Source organism: Conger conger, chromosome 1 (assembly GCF_963514075.1).
Source record: "Conger conger chromosome 1, fConCon1.1, whole genome shotgun sequence".
Classification (NCBI taxonomy): Eukaryota; Metazoa; Chordata; class Actinopteri; order Anguilliformes; family Congridae; genus Conger; species Conger conger.
Window position 1 is genome coordinate 76,668,176 of NC_083760.1, and position 19,132 is coordinate 76,687,307.

The 19,132-nt window shown below is 44.3% G+C and overlaps 1 protein-coding gene across 1 annotated transcript in view; it reads left to right on the top strand.

The window, feature by feature from the left end:
• Positions 1–7,123: 7,123 nt before the first annotated feature.
• The window catches only part of kcnn3 (potassium intermediate/small conductance calcium-activated channel, subfamily N, member 3), a 29,267-nt gene continuing 17,258 nt past the window's right edge, over positions 7,124–19,132 (top strand). The window contains exons 1-2 of the mRNA XM_061249124.1: positions 7,124–9,384; positions 15,205–15,300. Coding sequence (XP_061105108.1) covers positions 8,371–9,384; positions 15,205–15,300 — 1,110 coding nt within the window. The 5' untranslated portion in view covers positions 7,124–8,370. The remainder of the gene's footprint in view (positions 9,385–15,204; positions 15,301–19,132) is intronic.

Consider the following 19,132-nt stretch of genomic DNA (forward strand, 5'->3'; position numbering starts at 1 on the left):
CTTTTGACTGGATTTGAAATCAAACAATGCATAATGATGTTAAAGTTCACATGCCTTTAACATGAGGGTATTTGCATCTATGTCCAGTGATCCTTGTAGGAATTGCATCTCTATTCATAATAGGGGACCAAACTGTTGGCTTCTCAACTGCTGTTTGTTTCCAAATTATGAAAGGGGAGGGAGCAATTATATTCCATTGCCCTCTCGTTTTTCCTCCTTGCCACGGCTATGAAACGCAAGCTTCCAGCAAGAAAGGAAATCCAATAATGCATTGTTCCATGCATAAAGAGGAGGCACGTATTTGGCAATAATTCATGAGCGCATGTTTAGGAACGGGAGGGGGAATTAACTGAGAATTTGACTAGCCCACATGTTCTTTTTTGTTTGTGTTTTTGAGAAATCCTTACTAGTGCTTTATAACACCAGGTGGTGTGTTTTAATACCTAAGAAATAAGATTAGGGGGTTCCTAGAATGAACATTTAATGGATTGGAATGTCCTTAAAGATGGCAGACCTCGATCAATTTCTGGGTCAGGAGCAAGGAAAAGGAAAAAGAAAGATAAGAATATTGGAATGATCATAATGAGTCTGGAAATGCCTCCCTTGAGGGAAGACAGCAAGTGAAGTGAATGTGTTGAAGTGGAATTGAACCCAGCCCCTGAGCATCTATTCTTGACCCTAGGCTTTTGATTGCCTTTGGAGTCAGCCAGTGGTGTACCATGTCCAGCAAGACATGAGCCTCAAAAATAAGAACAAAAAGAGACGCAGGCCATACAATAAGCTTAGCGAAAAACTGTTTGGAACATCATTAAGAAGGAAGACTGCACTGGTGAGCTCAGTAATCCAAAGGGGCTGGGAGGCCAAGGAAGACCTCGACAGTTGATTACCTAAGAATTCTTGGCAAAATGTAGATAAACCCAGGCGGCACGGATGGTGCAGTGGGTAGCACTGCCGCCTCACAGCAAAGAGGTCCTGGGTTCGAATCCCCGTCGGCCGGGGCCTCTCTGTGCGGAGTTTGCATGTTCTACCCGTGTCTGCGTGGGTTTCCTCCGGGTACTCCGGTTTCCTCCCACAGTCCAAAGACATGAAGGTTAGGCTGATTGGAGAGTCTAAATTGCCCATAGGTATGAGTGTGTGAGTGAATGGTGTGTGTGCCCTGCGATGGACTGGCGACCTGTCCAGGGTGTATTCCTGCCTTTCGCCCAATGTATGCTGGGATAGGCTCCAGCCCCCTGCGACCCTGTTCAGGATAAGCAGGTTCAGATAATGGATGGATGGATGGGTGTAGATAAACCCCCAAATACCTGTCCGACTGATCAGAAACACTTCAGGAGGTCGGTATGGATGTGTCTGTGATTACTCTCCACAGAAGATCACAAACAGATCTACAGAGGCTACACTGCAAGGTGCAAACCACTACTTGGCTGCACAAGTAGGATGGCCAGGTTACAGTTAAGTAGTGCTTACAAGAGCCTTCAGAGTTCTGCAAAACGGTCTTGTAAGAAGCCAACTGCCCAATTACTTTTCGTACCCCAAAATTGGGGGACTATGCATAGGGATATAATTCCTACATGGAGCGCCCAATATGGATACAAATATCCTCTTGAAAGATAAGTCTGTACTTTAAGCTCAATATTCATTGTTTCAAATCTAATGTGCCGGAGAACAGAGCCAAATAACAGAAATCTAAATCTAAATACTTACAGCCTGCACCGCACCTCTCATTGTCTTCCATTGTCACCACTCTATCCTTCCTCTCCCTCTTTGGGCCGAAGGCAGAGTGGCTCTCCTCATCCTGTCCTCTCGGCCCTGCCTCAGTACCTCCTGGTGTTGCAGCCTCCTCACTGTCCTCTGAACCTTCTCACTTGCGTTTTGGGCCAGTGTGCACCCGGACTTCCTCAGCTCCGTGACCAGCCTCAACCTCTCCTGCTTCTCACCAAGGCTGATGGGTTTCAAAGAAAGCTGCAGTGTGTTCCTACCAAACAGGCCCATCTGTGAGAGGCGCCTTGGCAACCCCAGCCATTTGCGGGGGGGGGGGGGGAAGTAGTAGGCTTTTGGGTCCAGCTTTGACTCCGTGGTCACACACCGCTTCGGTGGCTATATCACCCTTGGCTGCAACATGAATTGTTTGCTCCTGACCTTGTACCTTCCAGACAACTGGCTTTGGCCTCTGAAAGCTGTTGGATGGAAGCCCTGATCATCTTGTTGGGCAGTTCAGATGTACAGTATACTGGCTTCCCACGCTGTATGGACTGGTCTACAATCAGTTGTATATTCTTCCCGCATGAATGCTTTGGGCGGCACGGATGGTGCAGTGGGTAGCACTGCTGCCTCACAGCAAGGAGGTCCTGGGTTCGAATCCCCGTCGGCCGGGGCCTCTCTGTGTGGAGTTTGCATGTTCTCCCCGTGTTTGCGCGGGTTTCCTCCGGGTACTCCGGTTTCCTCCCACAGTCCAAAGACATGCAGGTTAGGCTGATTGGAGAGTCTAAATTGCCCATAGGTATGAGTGTGTGAGTGAATGGTGTGTGTGCCCTGCGATGGACTGGCGACCTGTCCAGGGTGTATTCCTGCCTTTCGCCCAATGTATGCTGGGATAGGCTCCAGCCCCCCTGCGACCCTGTTCAGGATAAGCGGGTTAAGATAATGGATGGATGGATGGATGGATGGATGAATGCTTTGTCCTGACTCCTTCCCACTGAGAGAGACTCCTTGATTTGCCTGTCTTAAATTTCATCCTTTGCCGGGATATCAGCTTGAGTTCTTTTCCTTGGGAATATACACAGCCACTCTGGCACCTTGCACCTTTTATTTCTTTAAAAAATTTTTTAAAATTCTGTATCATTTTCACACTCAGTGTTTGTCCTCTATTCCACACTATAGATCTGTCAGTGTGTCAGAGTATGTCCATATGTACCTAATGCCAAGAAAAGCAGTTTCTCACTCTAGCAAGTATTGTTTTCTGTCTTGGCTTTTCACCATCAGTCCTGAAAAATATTTAAGTGCCTTCATCTTATGTTCTTTCTCTGTGTGTCCCAAATGCATGCTTTTCTCATTAACAAAATGATGAGCCAGTTTCACTGATGTAGATTAAGCTTTGTCCTGAGCTATATCGTGTTTTGTATGGAGAATATCCATTCAGAATTCAGTTTAGTCTATGGACTAGGCCTAATCTCTGTCTGAAACTGGCCCTATATCACTGTACTCTAATCGCAAATAATAGGGATGTACATACAAGCTTTGCACACCAGGTGGAGTGCATCACCAAACACAGTAAGTTGCAAGCTGCAACATGGCATCTTCTATGGAAGAATGTATTTGTGATTGGTTTATGGAGTGTAAGCCTGCTAGTGTGCTGGCTGTCTGGGAATGTGCTGGCAATATTTCATGTCTTGTTTGACTGCTTGTAGTTTTTTTTTTTTTCCTATCCTATAGTCCTATTTTTTTTACTATCCTATAGTTCATTATTTGTCAGTCACTTGCTCATGTCCATATTGTCATCTTTGGGTCAGGGTATGGAGAGGGAGTCCGGATCAAGGCAAGCAGACAAAATAAGGAGGATTCGTTATTCCGGGGCGATGAGGTGAGCAGCCCCTGAAAGAAGGGAGATGAGAGCGGAGGAAGAGCCGGTGCCATGGAGCATGAATGAAGAAGGGAACGGGGCAGAATGGAGAGAGGATAAATGATGCATGGGTAGAGTGGACGGAGTGTGTGGTGGGCGTCTGAGTGAGAGACGCTGAAAGAGGACGGGGGTGTTGGAGATGGAGGGCTTGAGACTGACCTGGGAACTTACAAGGGGGAGAACTAGGAGTGTGCGTGTCTGTGTGGTGTCAGACGGATGGCTGCTGGAACTGTCACCTCCCCATCATTTCGACAGGCCACTCTACAGTTCCTTGATCCTTCTCGTCCCTTCTCCGGTTGGCCTGGCAAAACGCGAGTTTGTCTCCAAAGCCTTATCCGCAAGTCAGCCAGCCAGGCCGGTAAATTGTGTCAGAAAACTTTCATTCGGAACGTCTTTGATGTTGGAAAAGGGGGTGGTGCCTGGGAATGGAAATAGCAGTTCCTATATATAATACCAACCCTGACCTTACTGACATAGACATGTCCAAATGGATCCCCCCACAAAGATGAGTGCATTCTGAAATATCCATGTGCTTTCTGTTCTCAGTCTGTTGAACACACCGGCATTCCCCTTAATCCTCCAGGATTGTCCAATGTGACAAAAACATACATGAGGGTTTTGTGTTTAACTTTGTGAGCCACCAACCGTTACTCTGTCAGTAAAGAGTTCCATGAGAAAGATAACACCCCGAAAGACCTATATTGACATGTGCACATAAATTGAGCAAGAATCGTTGAATATCCCGAAAATGAATAAAATTGCAACCCTAATTTCTCATTTTCATCCCACAGCTGTTACACACAGATCAATATGTACTTGTGAAAAGCTGCCCATAATATAATAAACAAAGAAACCGCTACATTTTGTGCACACACACACATTCAAGGACAAAGGCACAGGATGTCAATAAGTTATGCATTGGTGTAAGGCAGAGGCATCAATACATTGGCCACAACTGCTTGGTAAACAAGAATCTTAACTTCAGGAAATGATAGGGCCACACAGTTTAGAATGATTCTGTCAATAGTGGGTAAATAAGGCATGGTGCTGTGGTGGAAGACGCAGCCATTAGTGAGCCTGCTGTGTGTGGTATTCGCATCCTTTCATTAAAAGGTTGCTGTTGTTTGCAGGGGAACCGTTCTGCTCTGCTGATTTTCTTGATTAATGGGATGTGGCCACTTTTTCTACAGCTGCACTTGTATGTCACTGTAAAATTCTCTGGAATATCAGTTCTCTTTGGGTCTGTTTGGTGATGCTTTTAGATATGAATGCACTAGTTTTAATGTTTTATTTATTTTATTTTCAGAATTTTTGTATAGTCGGTGTCCCAGCAGAGCACCAGCCTGCTGTGTGTGTATGTGTGGCCTGCAGTTCTGGTCTGCGATGTGACTCTTCAAGGCCTATTTCATGCGAGTAATGTAAATATACTTGCCTGCAGCTGCTTCTGACCTGGGAGGACACAGGAATGAAGTGTCATATCCAGACCAAGCCTTTAGTTGGACATGGTAGGCTGGGGGGTGAATGAAAATGGTAAGTGTGGCCTTTGAAGGAAGGAAGGAAGGGCCGACAATGCACAGTAAAAGGCAGCATGATATTCTGTACTTTCGCACGACTGCAATAGCCTGGGGATGATTTAAGATGTGGCTTGTCATTGGCTCGGACTGTAGTCGATGTGAAAGCCGTGGTTTGTTGTTGAATAGAGAAGTACCTAAAATAACGGTGTGATGTTTTCCTGGAAAGGGAAACCGTTACAGATATATTGAAGCATTACAGGTCTAGGGTGTTGGTCCACATGAATAGACCAAACCAATGTATTGGGCCTGATGTTGTTTTCTGATACAATCCAAATAAATCTTGACTGAGTAGTTGGAATAGCAATCATTTTAACCACCGTTATATGATTTCATCCATTTTTGCAAGTGTACTCCATCACTATGTGCCCATTTTCTTTAAGAATTAAACTTTCGCAGCATGAAAGAGTAATTGAACAGTATGTACATTTTGTCACTAGTTCTACCTCCCTGTTCTATTAACCTTTACTAGTGAAACTGACTTCCTCACTGCCTCTTCATTTTGTTCATTTTGATGTGATGTTTTCCAAACCGCCCTCTTGTCTTGCACTCATGTTTTCTCTGTTTACATTAATCTACTTTATTGTTTGTTTCCTTCCCCACCCCAAAAAGTATATTCCGCTAGATCTGTTATAGAATCTCCATTATGTCATCACCCTCTGTCTGTCAGTTTAATTTTAGTTTCACTGACCTCTACAATGCACCGCCAGCGCTGTGCTGTTTAGCCTAACTGTGGTATGCAATAGGTCTGTTCTTGTGATCCCGCTTTCCCGCTCGAACTCGGGCTCCTCGGTGGTATTTCGGCGCACAACCGACTCTCTTCTCTTTCCTGGCCTCACCCTTTCCACGGTTTCTATAATTCCGTCCTTCATCCAGTGTCCAGAATTTATTGAGACGAATGACCACTCGTATTATGTTTGCAACCACTGTTGATAATGTGTCTCTATCCTGAGGTGAACGGGAAACAGAGGCTACTGCAGATGCTGTGAGAATTCAGAAGTTCTCGGAAATCCTCTCACGCAACGCCGACGACATGAATTGTTTTATTAATATTCGCCATATTTGTCATATTTCATCATCTGCTTCCATGGACGCAGGGAAATGAGACTAGTCATTCATCCGGATTAAAATGTTACAGAAAATGTATTATATCACACAGTGCACAGAATGTATTTAAATGTTCAAGCAAAAATGAAATGGAATTGCTAAAACCTATAGAGGACTATTTTACGAAATAACTTTTGCAAATGGCATGTTACCATGCCATGAGTGGTGAAAACAATTTAGCGTGTGTGGCCAATAGCCAACGTGTTTAGTTCATAGGGCGAAAAAAAATAAATAAATAATAATAATAATAATCTAACCATAGGGTAGATAACCGCTCTATAAGAGTAAAATCTTATTTTTTGGATAGCCTACTGTTTATGTTCCCACACACTGCTTAGGTTATCACAAATTCATTCATTTGTTGCGGAAAAAAATGTGTGGTGGGGCATTTAATTCAATTAAATCAGGGGATGGAGTATGGCAATAGGCTATATATTGACAATCGAACGATTACGTTCAATTCACAATATTTCATAGGCAAATATCCTTCTTAAAATTAAAATGAAATCATGCAACGCAGGCTGCTATAGGCCTAATTATCCCATTATCCAAGAATTAACAAGACAGATGTTAGACAATGCTGGACTAAACATATTTAGTTTAAGGCTACATTAATCCCCATATGGTTTGATAGGCGCATACAAAAATAAAGTGGAGAGAGAAAACGATTTGACTTCATTTATCTGACTCGATTTAATTTGTTGTTTTTAATGAATGTTTAATTCTTTGACCAATGAGAGCATCAAATGGGAGGGGCGTGGGCGGAGAACGTAAGCAAGAGAAGTTGAGACTCCGAGAAGGTAGTGAGAGATGAGTGACTGAACGACAGCTGAACTGCTACCTTTAAAATATGCCATCCTTTTTATATTTTTACCATAAATAGTTGTATTTTTTCTAGTTTTTTATTTTCTTATTAAACCGAAATATAAGTAGTTTATATGCCTATAATGAAAATGCATCCACGTTAAAATATTAATTTAATAAAATAATATAGCATATACAATTAACATTTGGTTTGTGGGCATCGTAACCATGATCGGAGGTCTCCAAACGAAGCAGGAATTTTGGCACTGATTACCAGACGGACAACATCATTAAGCCAGAACACGGAGGACCGGAGGATTGTTTGAAACTGACAAACATTCAAACGGAGTCTGTCGACGAAGGAGGTAACGGAAGCGGGCTTATGGAACGGTCGTGACAACATGAAAAAGAAAAGGTGTGGAGGAATATTTTCGCACAGCGTTTGATTCAACTGGGAGAAACGGACAGAGGAGAGGTAGGAGAGAGTGAAACAGATAAGGGTGTCGGATGGAGAAGGCAGAAAAGGAGATGTGCCGGGGGTAAGCGGAACGAAGAGAAGCGGAGGGATAAAAAGGCTAAAACAAAGTGAGAAGATGCTAGAAATGAAAGAAGAGATGGACTGTAGACATAAATACACAAATAGATGGAAAGGAAAGCAATCAACTGCGTATGTTATGCTTTGAAACAACACGTTTTTAAAACCATTGACATTTCAATTAAATCATATTGCTTTTGTTTTGTTTTTTTGTTTGTTTTTTGTTTGTTTTTTTGCTAGTTGGGGTTAGATTCCAGAAATTGAGTATTATGTAAGTAAAATAAGTGAATACCAGTTTTGCACGAAGATGTAAAGAGGGAGGCTAGAGATAAAGAGGAAGAGGCAAATAAAGAGGGATGTTAAGGGGAAGGAAATTACCTGAAATCTTCTGGGGCTAAAAATATGAATTCCAAATCTGACCACTTCTCTTCTGGAACTACATAGATCCATATCCCCCTCCCCCTAACCCCTTCACATTCAACCTACTCCCTCTTCCCCCTTCCCTTCATCCCTTCCTCTCATCCATCCTCAACTCTACCCATCTGTCACCCCATCCTAGCTCTTGTGCATCTTTTCTCCGTCCTTTTACATTGCATTCCCTCACTAATAAAACCTAAATCTCTCTCTCTCTATCTCTCTCTCCCTATCTGTCTCTCTTGAGCTCTCCTGCCTCTTCCACACACCCAAACTAGCACACTCTCACAACAGCTAGTCCCACCTGCTCCATTTAAACAATGGAGCCTCCACCTTCTCTGAGCTTGGCCCTACTGGCTGAGGGCGAGGAGGAAGAGCAGCACCCCCCCCTTCCATTGAGTGGTCTCCCGCACCCAGCTACTTCTGGAACGTACCCCGGAACAAACCACTCCAACCACACGGGAGGCACTAGCCTAGATCGGATCAATGGCACGCCATCCCCAACCACCCCTAGTGTACCCCCAACCGGCCTTCCCAAGCTCCCCCTGGCTTCAGTCCAACAGCTTCCCCCAGCCGTTCCAAATGCCCTGCACCCCGCTAGCACACCCCTGTCATCCTGCCTGGGCAGCCAGCACAGCCTAAGTGGGGATAACTCGCCCGTTTATAACGCTCTCTTCTACTCTTCGCACTCGCCCTCCGCCGAGAGGGAGAGAGAGCGGGAGCGGGGGTGCAAGCACCGGCAAGCCAGCCCGCTGGTCCACCGGCGGGACAGCAACCCCTTTACCGAAATCGCCATGAGCTCCTGCAAGTACACCGGTGGGGTGATGAAGCCCCTGAGCCGCCTGAGTGCGTCCAGGAGGAACCTCATCGAGTCGGACAGCGGGAGCGACACCAAAGAGGGAGGGGCCCCAGGACGGGACCGAGAGAAGGAGGGAGGGGCGGCACCACCGCAGCAGGGCCAGACCCAGAACCCCCCCGAAATCGTCATATCCTCCAAAGAGGACTCGCCTTACAGTTACGACCTGGACACCACCTCCAACCAGATGTCCATCTACCATCAGAACCACAACCTGTCGGAGAGCCGGGGGGCTCTGGGAAGCTCTGGGGGGGTGGGTAGCACAGCTAACAGCCGGGGGGGTGGGGGTAGTACCGGGGGGACCAGTAATTCCAAGGCCCCAAAACGGAAGAACCAGAATATTGGGTACAAGCTGGGCCACCGGAGGGCGCTGTTTGAGAAAAGGAAGAGGCTGAGTGACTACGCCCTCATCTTTGGGATGTTCGGCATTGTGGTCATGGTCATCGAGACAGAACTCTCTTGGGGCGTTTACAGCAAGGTGAGAGTGGGAAGGGGGGGGGGGCGAACGTAATTTGCTGATGGTTGCGCAAGGATATGTTGGGGAAAAAAATGTGTGGTGGGGCATTTTAGTGTGTAACTTCACTCAAAGTGTGTTCATACAAGAGGTTTTCAGGCCTTGTGAGTGTTGACAGAACTGTGTCTTTAAGTAACTCTTTGTGTCAGGTTTTATGTGAGTGACAGGAGCCATTTTGTCAATGTGCCTGCATGTATTTGGGATGGTTGTGTCGATCTATGTGTGCAGTCATTACCAAACACGAGAGAAATTTATGGCTACTGAGTCTGAGTGGGGGCACTCATGACTATTACATTAACTGTACTGATGCACAGCGAGAGCGCTGAAGAGCGATGAAGAGCATTTTCTGCCAGAACAAGGAGAAATATGTAGAGCACTTGTGGTTTGTGTTTGGAGCTTCATCGCCCCGGTTGTCTTGGTTTCCTGGGCCTTTATGGCTTATGAAGGAGTTCAGAGTGTGATAAGAGGAATTTTAGTTCCATGGTTTCTCAAGTGATGTGTGGCCTGACCTGGCTTGTGCTATCAAGTATCTATGTCCTCGGTGTGCTCTGGGGGAGAGATGTCTGACATTTGCAAATTAATTTCCGGATGGAGGGAGATATCTGTCCACTCTTTTTCCATTCCTTGTTGCTGGATATATTCCTTTCACACTTTCTTTTTGCTTATTCCTTTTTATTCTCTTTCTGAATTTCCTTTTCTCTCAGGCACATTTCCCAATGTGAGCAGTCTCTCTCTCTCTGTCTCCCTCTCTCATGCACACACACACACGCACACACACTCTGTCATTCCCTCTCTCTCCCCTTGACTGTGATTTCAGTGGGCGGCAAACCGGGGGAGTGTTATTGGAAAAAAGGGAGCGAGTGAATAGAAATGAAAGAAAGGGAATTGAAAGGTAATAAAAGAACATCGTTTATTTAGGTTCTTATACCACAGTAAGCCGACCCGTTACATGAATTCTAATACAATCGTGTACCATAATCAGATAATAAGAGGAAAAGCCATCTACAATGGTGGCGCCATTATGATTTGTAGTGCATGGTGTCCATTATATGTAACACCTCATTTCTACAATGACAAACGCAGTGTTTAGGCTTCATACTGACTTGGGATTCCTGTTTCTGTTTGAGGGCCTACATCAATCAAAACACTACAAAAGAGGCAAAAAAAAGGTCAAAGGCCCATCTGAATCTGAGCTAAACCCATTCCATTCCGATGCCTTTGATCAGAGATATGCTTGCATGCTGATTTATACATGTATAAGCAGACACAGGCTTGCTTCTTTTCATGAAAACAACAGTCTAGTAGTGTAGTCTGGCAGCTATTGGAGAGGTATGCCACAAAAAAGAATAAGATGGTCTGTCTCTCCACATAAAATCTGTCTTCTCTTCATTCTCCATCTCGCTCTTCCTCCATCCCAGTGGTATTTCTGCTAAAATATATATAATATACTGTACACGTAGCTTATTTGAATGTGTGGCAGACAATCAGGTCCACTTTATTAGGTTGCTTGATAAATGCAAATAGCCAGCTCCTCCAAACAGTGAATCATGTGGCTACAGCTGAAGATATAAAGCATGCAGACATGGTAAAGAGGTTTGGTTGTTGTTCAACCAAACATTTGACTCCTGATCTAAGCAACTTAGATCAGTTGGTGCCAAACGTGGTGGTTCCAGCCGCTCAGAAATAGCTGCTGTCCTGGGATTTTGGCCCTTGGTTGATTCAGTTGAAAAACAATGAAGCACAATACTTTATACATGTTGGAAAAAAAATGTTTGAGTCAATAACTCTTTTTTTTAAGTTTACCGTATTCTTTGCACATATTTATCGAGGGTGCCAATCATTTTGGAGCCCACTGTATAAATACATACGTACTCCTTTGTATATGTGTATACTGTCTTACTTACAGCTTTTACAGCTTCTGTAGCTCAGATTTCTGCTTCATTCACACCAACACAGTACATGAACTGCTGTGTAAAGTATTCTAAAGCAGAGAATAAACAGAGGATGATCAAGGGAATGACATGATTCATGATTGACAGAAAACCCCTGGGGGGGAGGGGGGCAGGGATATGTGTGTGTGTGGGTTCACGTGTACAGAAAACATGTACAGAAAACGTCCTTGGGGAAAGCGGAGTCTGCATTACTGGATGTAGCAATATCAGAACAAATGCAGGAAAGCATGTCAAAAGCCAAATAACCAAATTGTGCATCTATACATTTGGCTGAAACAATCTTCTAAAAAAAAAAAAGTTTCATTTTGTTGCTGGTTTCGTTGTCAGTACCTTTATGGAAAGTGATGAAGAAGCAACATAGACTTGCCTGTCAACATATCCCCCTTCCCTGAAGATTTTTCCACTCTGTGAATATCTGCACTTTAGCACCTAGAAGACTAATGTGTCAAAAGTTGCTGTCAGATCAATAGATAATTTTCACACTTGACGTGGGAAAGGGATCTGGGCCTGCACTGAGTCTGCCATGCTGAAAGGGGGTGTTTAGAGCGCACCTAACATATGGGAGTGCCCAGCTGTCCCGCCTCTCACCTGACGCATGGCCCTCAGTGACCCCCCTCGCCCGCAGGAAGTGCTAGTCCAGCAGGTGCTCCGTCTGCATCGGTGTTTAGCTCCATAACGACGTTAATTCTGACTCAGAGGACCTGCTGTTTGCCGCACTGAGAGAACCGTGGTCTTCCTTGGTATTCGTTGGCATAACCTGATTCACAGGTAGTCGTGCCCAGTGCAAACTGCATGAGTCCACCCATGGGGCTAATGGCTATCATTGCCGCTCTCGTTGTTTTGAATGCACCTGTCATTTAAGATAGAGTAAGTCTGTACCCTACCCTGATTTGATGTGCATACACTCTTTATTAGGTAGACCTATACACCAGCTTGTTAATGCAAGTATTTAATCAGCCAATCATGTGGCAGCAACTAAAATGCATGACAGCAATGTGATCTAAGTGACTTTGACTGTGGAATGATTGTTGGTGCCAGGCATGATGGTTTGAGTATCTCAGAAACTGCTGATCTCCTGTGATTTTCATGCACAACAGTCTCCAGAGTTTGCAGAGAATGGTGCAAAAAACTAAAAACATCCAGTGAGCAGCAGTTCTGTCGACAGAAAGGCGTTATTAATGAGAGAGGTCAGAGGAGAAAGGCCAGACTGGTCGAAGGTGACAGGAAGGTGACAGTAATGCAAATAACCACAAATTACAACAGTGGTATGCAGAAGAGCATCTCTGAACACACAATGCGTCAAGCCTCTAAGTGGATAGGCTACAGCAACAGAAGAAAAATAAGTCAATAAATACCTAGTAAAGTGCCCACTGAGTGCATGTTATTTTTTAGGGAGAAAATGTAAGATAAATGGAATTGTAGTTTTTTATGTTGTTTAATTTACATATATATATTTTTAATTGTCTGTAATTGCAATTGGTCTACTATCACATACCCAATGTGTTTTTTTGTTTTCTCAACCCAGGGTTTGCATGTGTGTGTGCGCGAGCCTGTATGTTTGTGTGTCTTGTGAGCATGCATGTCTGCGCAGTGTTATATATAAGCAGTTTATATGTGACCGTGTAATTTCACGCATGGCTGTGTGCGTGTGTTTGTGTACCGGTGCGCGTGACCTGGCGTGTCGGCTCTTGCCTTCGGCCGTGTATGTGACTGTGTAATTGGGCGTTTCGGGCCGTAATGGCGTGTGTCAGGGTGAAATTGAGTGTGTGACTGTGAGGGAGGTGACACGGCGCCTCTGTCTGGTGCCCGTTTCCCTGGAGACTGATTGTGCTAAACACTGTGCTGAGAACAGGAAGACACCCCCAGGGCCCACTGAGCAATCGAAACAGATTGGGAAAATAACCCTGCTAAATGAGCAACTGTGGAAGGCCTGCGCCCGCGTGTGTGCACGTGACCCCCCGCCGTCTGCGTGTCGCTCAGCCCGCGAGTCTCATCCGGAAAAGCATGCGACCGGTAAAGGGTAACACACAGCAATAAGGTCAGGAGCGATAGGCCACAGCGGCACTGGCTGAGGTGCTAAGAGCAGAATTTCAGCATCGGCAAACGCCTCTTTGCGCTGATGCTACCGTATGTTACCGTCTCTCGGATGGAAAATGCTACGTGTTGAACCGGTGAAGCTTAAAAAAAAACTAATTTGTTCTGCATGGTGTCAGTCCATTTCCTAATCAATGTCTGTTAATCCACTGAAGATAAAATAGCAGGCAGGAAGCAGCCGTTATCAGCTGGGCGAGGGGGAAGGTGTGTGTGTGGGGGGGGGCTGTTTATGAAGCATGAGCAGAGCTGCTGACAGAAACCTGAAATGACTTAAGAGGCACCTAGGGTGATTCTGAGAGCAAATAAACCGCCGGGGATGCTGGGAAATAGTGCAGGTCTATAAATCTTCCTCAGCGTGCCTGTCTGCTGGGCACATCCACCTAAACACTCCCCTGGGATTTATCTCCAAAAAGCTAATTGACTATAAAGAAAGCATTTCTTTCTGGACAACTGAAAATTAATTCTGATCCCTGCGTCGGTATCCACACTGAGCGACAACTGTAAGATAAACGAATGATGCTTTGTCAGGACCGCTGTTGCTAACCTTTAAGCTGTAAAGCTCTCTCAAGGTAGACAAGAGCTAGGATTATTGCGTGACAGGCGGCCCTGCTAATGGTTAGGGTTTTCCAAATCTTTGAAGAGTGCGCAAGAGACTGCTGTGGAGACCCTGAGGTTTGCTGCAGATCTCAGCCTAAGGCCACGGACCGTGAATTATGGATAAACTCAGCAGCAATGAACCATCAGTTAAGACGTCAGGGGAACAAGCCATTCTTGCTCAAAATGAGAAGTATAAGATAAGGAAAGTTTAAGTAGAGTGGTTATTAGTGGTGATCTATGACCTCACAGGTACTTGTGTTACTTGATTGACTTGACTGTCTTCTACAGCCATGGCTACATTCCCAAAAACTGACATTACGACCACAGACCATGGGTCTCTAGGATTATTCAGAACCCTATTGATGCGAGCGGTTGTCATCACTGAACTGTCATTGGTTCCCGCCCCAATCGTAAACGGGGACTGGCGAATCAGATTGGCCTGACCGGGACGGCAGTGATTAGAGGTAGATGGATGGGCGGATGCGCACCGTGCGTGTGGGAGCCTGAGTCCCGCCAGGTGGAACGGGCAGCTGGAAATAGAGTTGAACAGAGATTAGCGACAAATCAGCATAATGGGATGCAGCGGCGGGCAGCCGCGGTGCGAGGGAATTGTGGGGAAAATGTGCGCAAATAGGAGTGAGTGTCCGGGGAATTGGGGACAGCCGGTGCGTGAGGCTTGGTGCCGGGGCGAGCCGAGAGTGCCATACTGCGCACACCGAGTGGCATTACTAGTAAACACGCCAGTGAATGCTAAGCAAGGAGCGTGTGCTCTGGACAGTAATGAGCAGATAGGGATGAGTGGAAGATTCCGGTCAGTAATACGTGTGCAGATGTGGGGGGTGGGGATGGGGGCGGGATTTGGACCGGCAATAAACGGTGGCCGGGGCCGTGGTTTAGTAAAGTAATGAGAGCATGAATATGGAAAAGGACTGGGAATAATTGACTTAATGAGGGGGAAATGGAAGTGTGAGTGGAAATGAGGATCTGTTGTGAGGGGGCCGGGTTTGTGAGGACACTAGGAGCCGGAGGGAGGGAGGGCGGGAGTGTGGTTGTTGAAACACACGGGAGATGCCTCTCTTTGACCTTTTTGACCAGTGTGTGTGTGTGTGTGTGTTGTGTGTGTGTGTGTGTTCCTCTGCAGAGTTCCATGTACTCGCTGGCTCTGAAGTGTCTTATCAGCCTGTCCACTGTCATCTTACTGGGACTCATCATTGCCTACCATGCCCGTGAGGTGCAGGTGAGTCAGCTCTACGGGATGCTCGTTGCCTGGGGGGTCTCAGGCCTGACTCCTGTTACGATCCTTCTGTGCCGCCCTCGAGAACCCTGCTTAAAAAAAAGCAGCTCAAGCTTTTATTTGAAACAGTTAGCTGGTTTACCAGTTCTGACCAGCTCCCAGCTCGACATGATTTGACCAGCTACCAGCTCAGACAAGCTACACGTACTGGCTGGTTGAGCAGCTCATACCCAGCTAGACCAGCTTATGACCAGCTTGATGAGCTCAATTTGCAAGCAGGTCAAACTGGCATAGTTGGATCTTGCAGCTGATAAAGATGGTTGGTCTAAATGGCTTCTGGGAACGTCTGTCAGAATATATGGCTTTTATATTAATAAAGGCGCTGATGTATAAAAACTGATAAATTGAAACATTTGTACATAATTATGTATCCTTATTTACTGTGGTGAGCAAAAATGTGGGTCAAAAAGCCTTTTACAATGAATATCTATGTGAACAGAAGAAAGCCTGACTTCTAAACATGTTTTAAAGCAAGATTACTTTTTATTTAAATTTTTTTACAGTTTGAAAAAAAAGGAAAAAGGGCCTGTGCAAAAGTTTGGGAACCCTGTCAGTTAGTACTTTGTAACTCCTCCTTGGGCAAATATAACAGTTTGTAAACGCTTCCTGTAGCCACCTAAGATTCTTTCAGTTCTCGCTTTCTACATTCTTCCTGACAGAACACCTCTAGCTCAGAAATATTCTTCGGCCTCCTTGCATGTACGGAATGTTTGAGATCTCTCCACAGATTTTCAATAATATTCAAGTCTGGGGACTGTGGTGACCATTCCAAAACCTTAATCTCTCTTTCCTGGAGGTACTTCATGGTTGATTTTGAGGTATGCTTTGGATCATCACTTTGCTGGAATGCCCAACCTCTCTTCAACTTCAATGTCAGGACTGATCTTTTCACATTAGCCTCCAGATTTTCTTGATATTTGGTGGAATCTGTTATTCCTTCTACTCGCCCAATATTTCCTGTGCCACCAGCTGCCACACAACCCCAAAGCATAATGGATCCACCTCCGTGCTTAACAGTTAGCAAGATGTTCTTGCTGGCTTCAGCCTTGTTTTCCAAACATGCCGTCTTTGGTGGTGGCCAAAAAGTTCAGTTTTCGTCTGTCGTTCTTTCTGGCAACTCTGCCATGTAGGTCTTTGTTGCTTAAAGTATGTTGTATTGTTGTCCGGTGAACAGCTAGACCTGTGCCTGCTACTCTTTTTTTGCAGCTCTTTTGCTGTGATGTGTGGGTTCTTCTGAGCATTTCTCACCAGGTCTCACACCATTATATCTGAAATCTTGTTTGGTCTTTCAGACCTTGCCTTGACTTCAACTGTTCCATTTATCTTCCATTTACCATTATCTGACAGTGGAGATAGGTAGTTTGAAACTTTGAGAGAGTTTTTGTAGCCTTCTCCTTGGTGGAATCAAACCATATTCATTCTGACACCGGACAACTGTTTAGAGGAACCCATGGTTGTCAACACCAGACAGAATAACCACTGCAGTTGGATACTTTAGAAGGCATGGAGTTACTTCAGAATAAAAAGTTCAGCCCTGGAATTATACTCACCTGACTAATTGAAGCCCTAAAGAGTAAATCACCTGGGTCTGGACCTTTGTAATTTTCTTTTTTGTATAATCCAAAAGGGTTCCAAAACTTTTTTCATCTTGCTTTAAAATGTGTAGAAAGGTCTCAGGTTTAACTCTGTACCATTTAGAGTTCAGGTTTGCTTTAGATCACGTACAGATTTATTGTAACAGCAATTGCACCCTACTGTATACACACACATGCACACACAGCAATATGAACACCTTCTGATTTTTAAACTCACTGATATAACCTGAAAAAAGTGTCTCTAAAAGCACATAAACTGTCTGACACACACGCACTGTCAAATACACACACTTGTGCATTCCCACACACAGAGGACACACACATACATGAAAACACACAGTACTGAACACCATGTAGTGACAACATTATAGACACAAAAAAAGGTTTCCTTCTCACAGAGGAGCGTATAAAACCCATGCCAACCTGGATTTACTGAATGCAGGGAGAAAGAGAGATGGGGAGAGAGAGATGAAAAGGCGAAAGGTCGTCTCTTAATCTCCCACAGATAATACCTTTTGATTAAATGAAATTTGGGGAGGATTTAGTTCAATTACCTTTTTATCTGGGAACTCTGTAGGCACGCTATTTTGTGTTGATTGTATCTGTCAACCTTTGATTGTTCCGTACATTGCCTCGTCATGCAGGTGTGTGTGTGTGTATGTGTGTGCATGTGTGGGTATGTGTTTGTACACGCGTGTGTGGGAGTGCGTGTGTGTCCCTGTTATGTGTAATTGTTGCTGCTAGGAATGAAGGTTGAAGGGAGATAACAATGTAAAGTTTATTGCACACCCGAGCTTGGCTATGTATCGGATCTTACAGGATATTAGAAGTGCTATGTTCCCTCTGGCTCTCTGTCTCTCTCACTCTCTGTCTCTCTAACCTCTCTTTACCTCTCTCTGCCCCATGCCGTAACTGTGTTCTCTCCCTTTATCTGATTATAGGCCTTTGCCTCTCTCTCACTCTCACTGGCTTATGCTACCCTGTGGGCTTCACATAAATCTCTCTCACCCCCTCTCTCTTTCTCTCTCCTCTCCCTCTCTCTCTCTCTCTCTTTCTCTCTCCTCTCCCTGCTTTGGGGAGAAGTGTCAGGCTGTTTCAGATTCTCTGCTCTCTGTGTGTCCTCCTCTCCCTCTTTGCCCCATGTTGTCTCTTTGAATGTGTATCACTATCCACAGCCAATACGCTAGCATATAAATCAATTCAGCAGAGTCAAATCTTTAGCATGGTCCGGGAAAGCAATTCACACGTCCCCTTAATCTGTTCAGGGCCTAGAGAGACATGTCACATTTTCTCCTGGTTGTGAGAACAATTTCGCGTTCATTTATTATAAATAAATATTTGTGGTGGTTGCCTTCGTGTGGTGATTCAGATGCCAAGGAATACCTCTCAGGGGAGAACCTTTAGCACATTACGTTATATACAGTGCACTCCAGAATTATTGGCACCCTTAATAAAGATAAAGAATAAGGCTGCATATATAAAGAACACAGAAAATAATCTATGTGTTACATTCAAACATATGGTTTTATTTCAATACTTTTACTTCAATACATTTCCTCTATTCTGAAAACCATAGGTGTCAAAATTATTGCCACCCATAACAATTGTTGTATATAAAATGAAACAAAATGAAATTGTCAATAGAATTGTACTTAATTGAGTTAATATCAGTCTAAAGGAACTATATTCTGTCATTCCATAACTTCCTATTTCACTAGAGTATAAAAATGAGGTAACAAGCATGCAAAATCCCTTTGTCATCCATCAGCATGGGAAAAGCCAAAGAACTTTCATTTCATATGGAAACTGACCATCACAGTTCTGGTAATCAGTACAAAAAAAATACATAAACAGTTAAACATACTTCTTAGCACTGTAAGGGAAATCAAATTTTAAAAAAGTAAACGTATGGAATGGTTGCAAACTTTTATTGAACTGTAATATATATATATACATATATATATATATACATATATATATATATATATATATATATATATATATATAAACAATACTTTATTAAAAGCTGATAACTTTAACCACATGTGAATTGTTTGATTAACAGTCATAAAATGTGAGTAGAGAGCCAAGTAGAGAGCCTAATCATGAAAAACAAATGTCCCAAACACAGAGCTGACTGTATATAGAGATTTGTACTCTGGTACATGAAGCATAGTCAC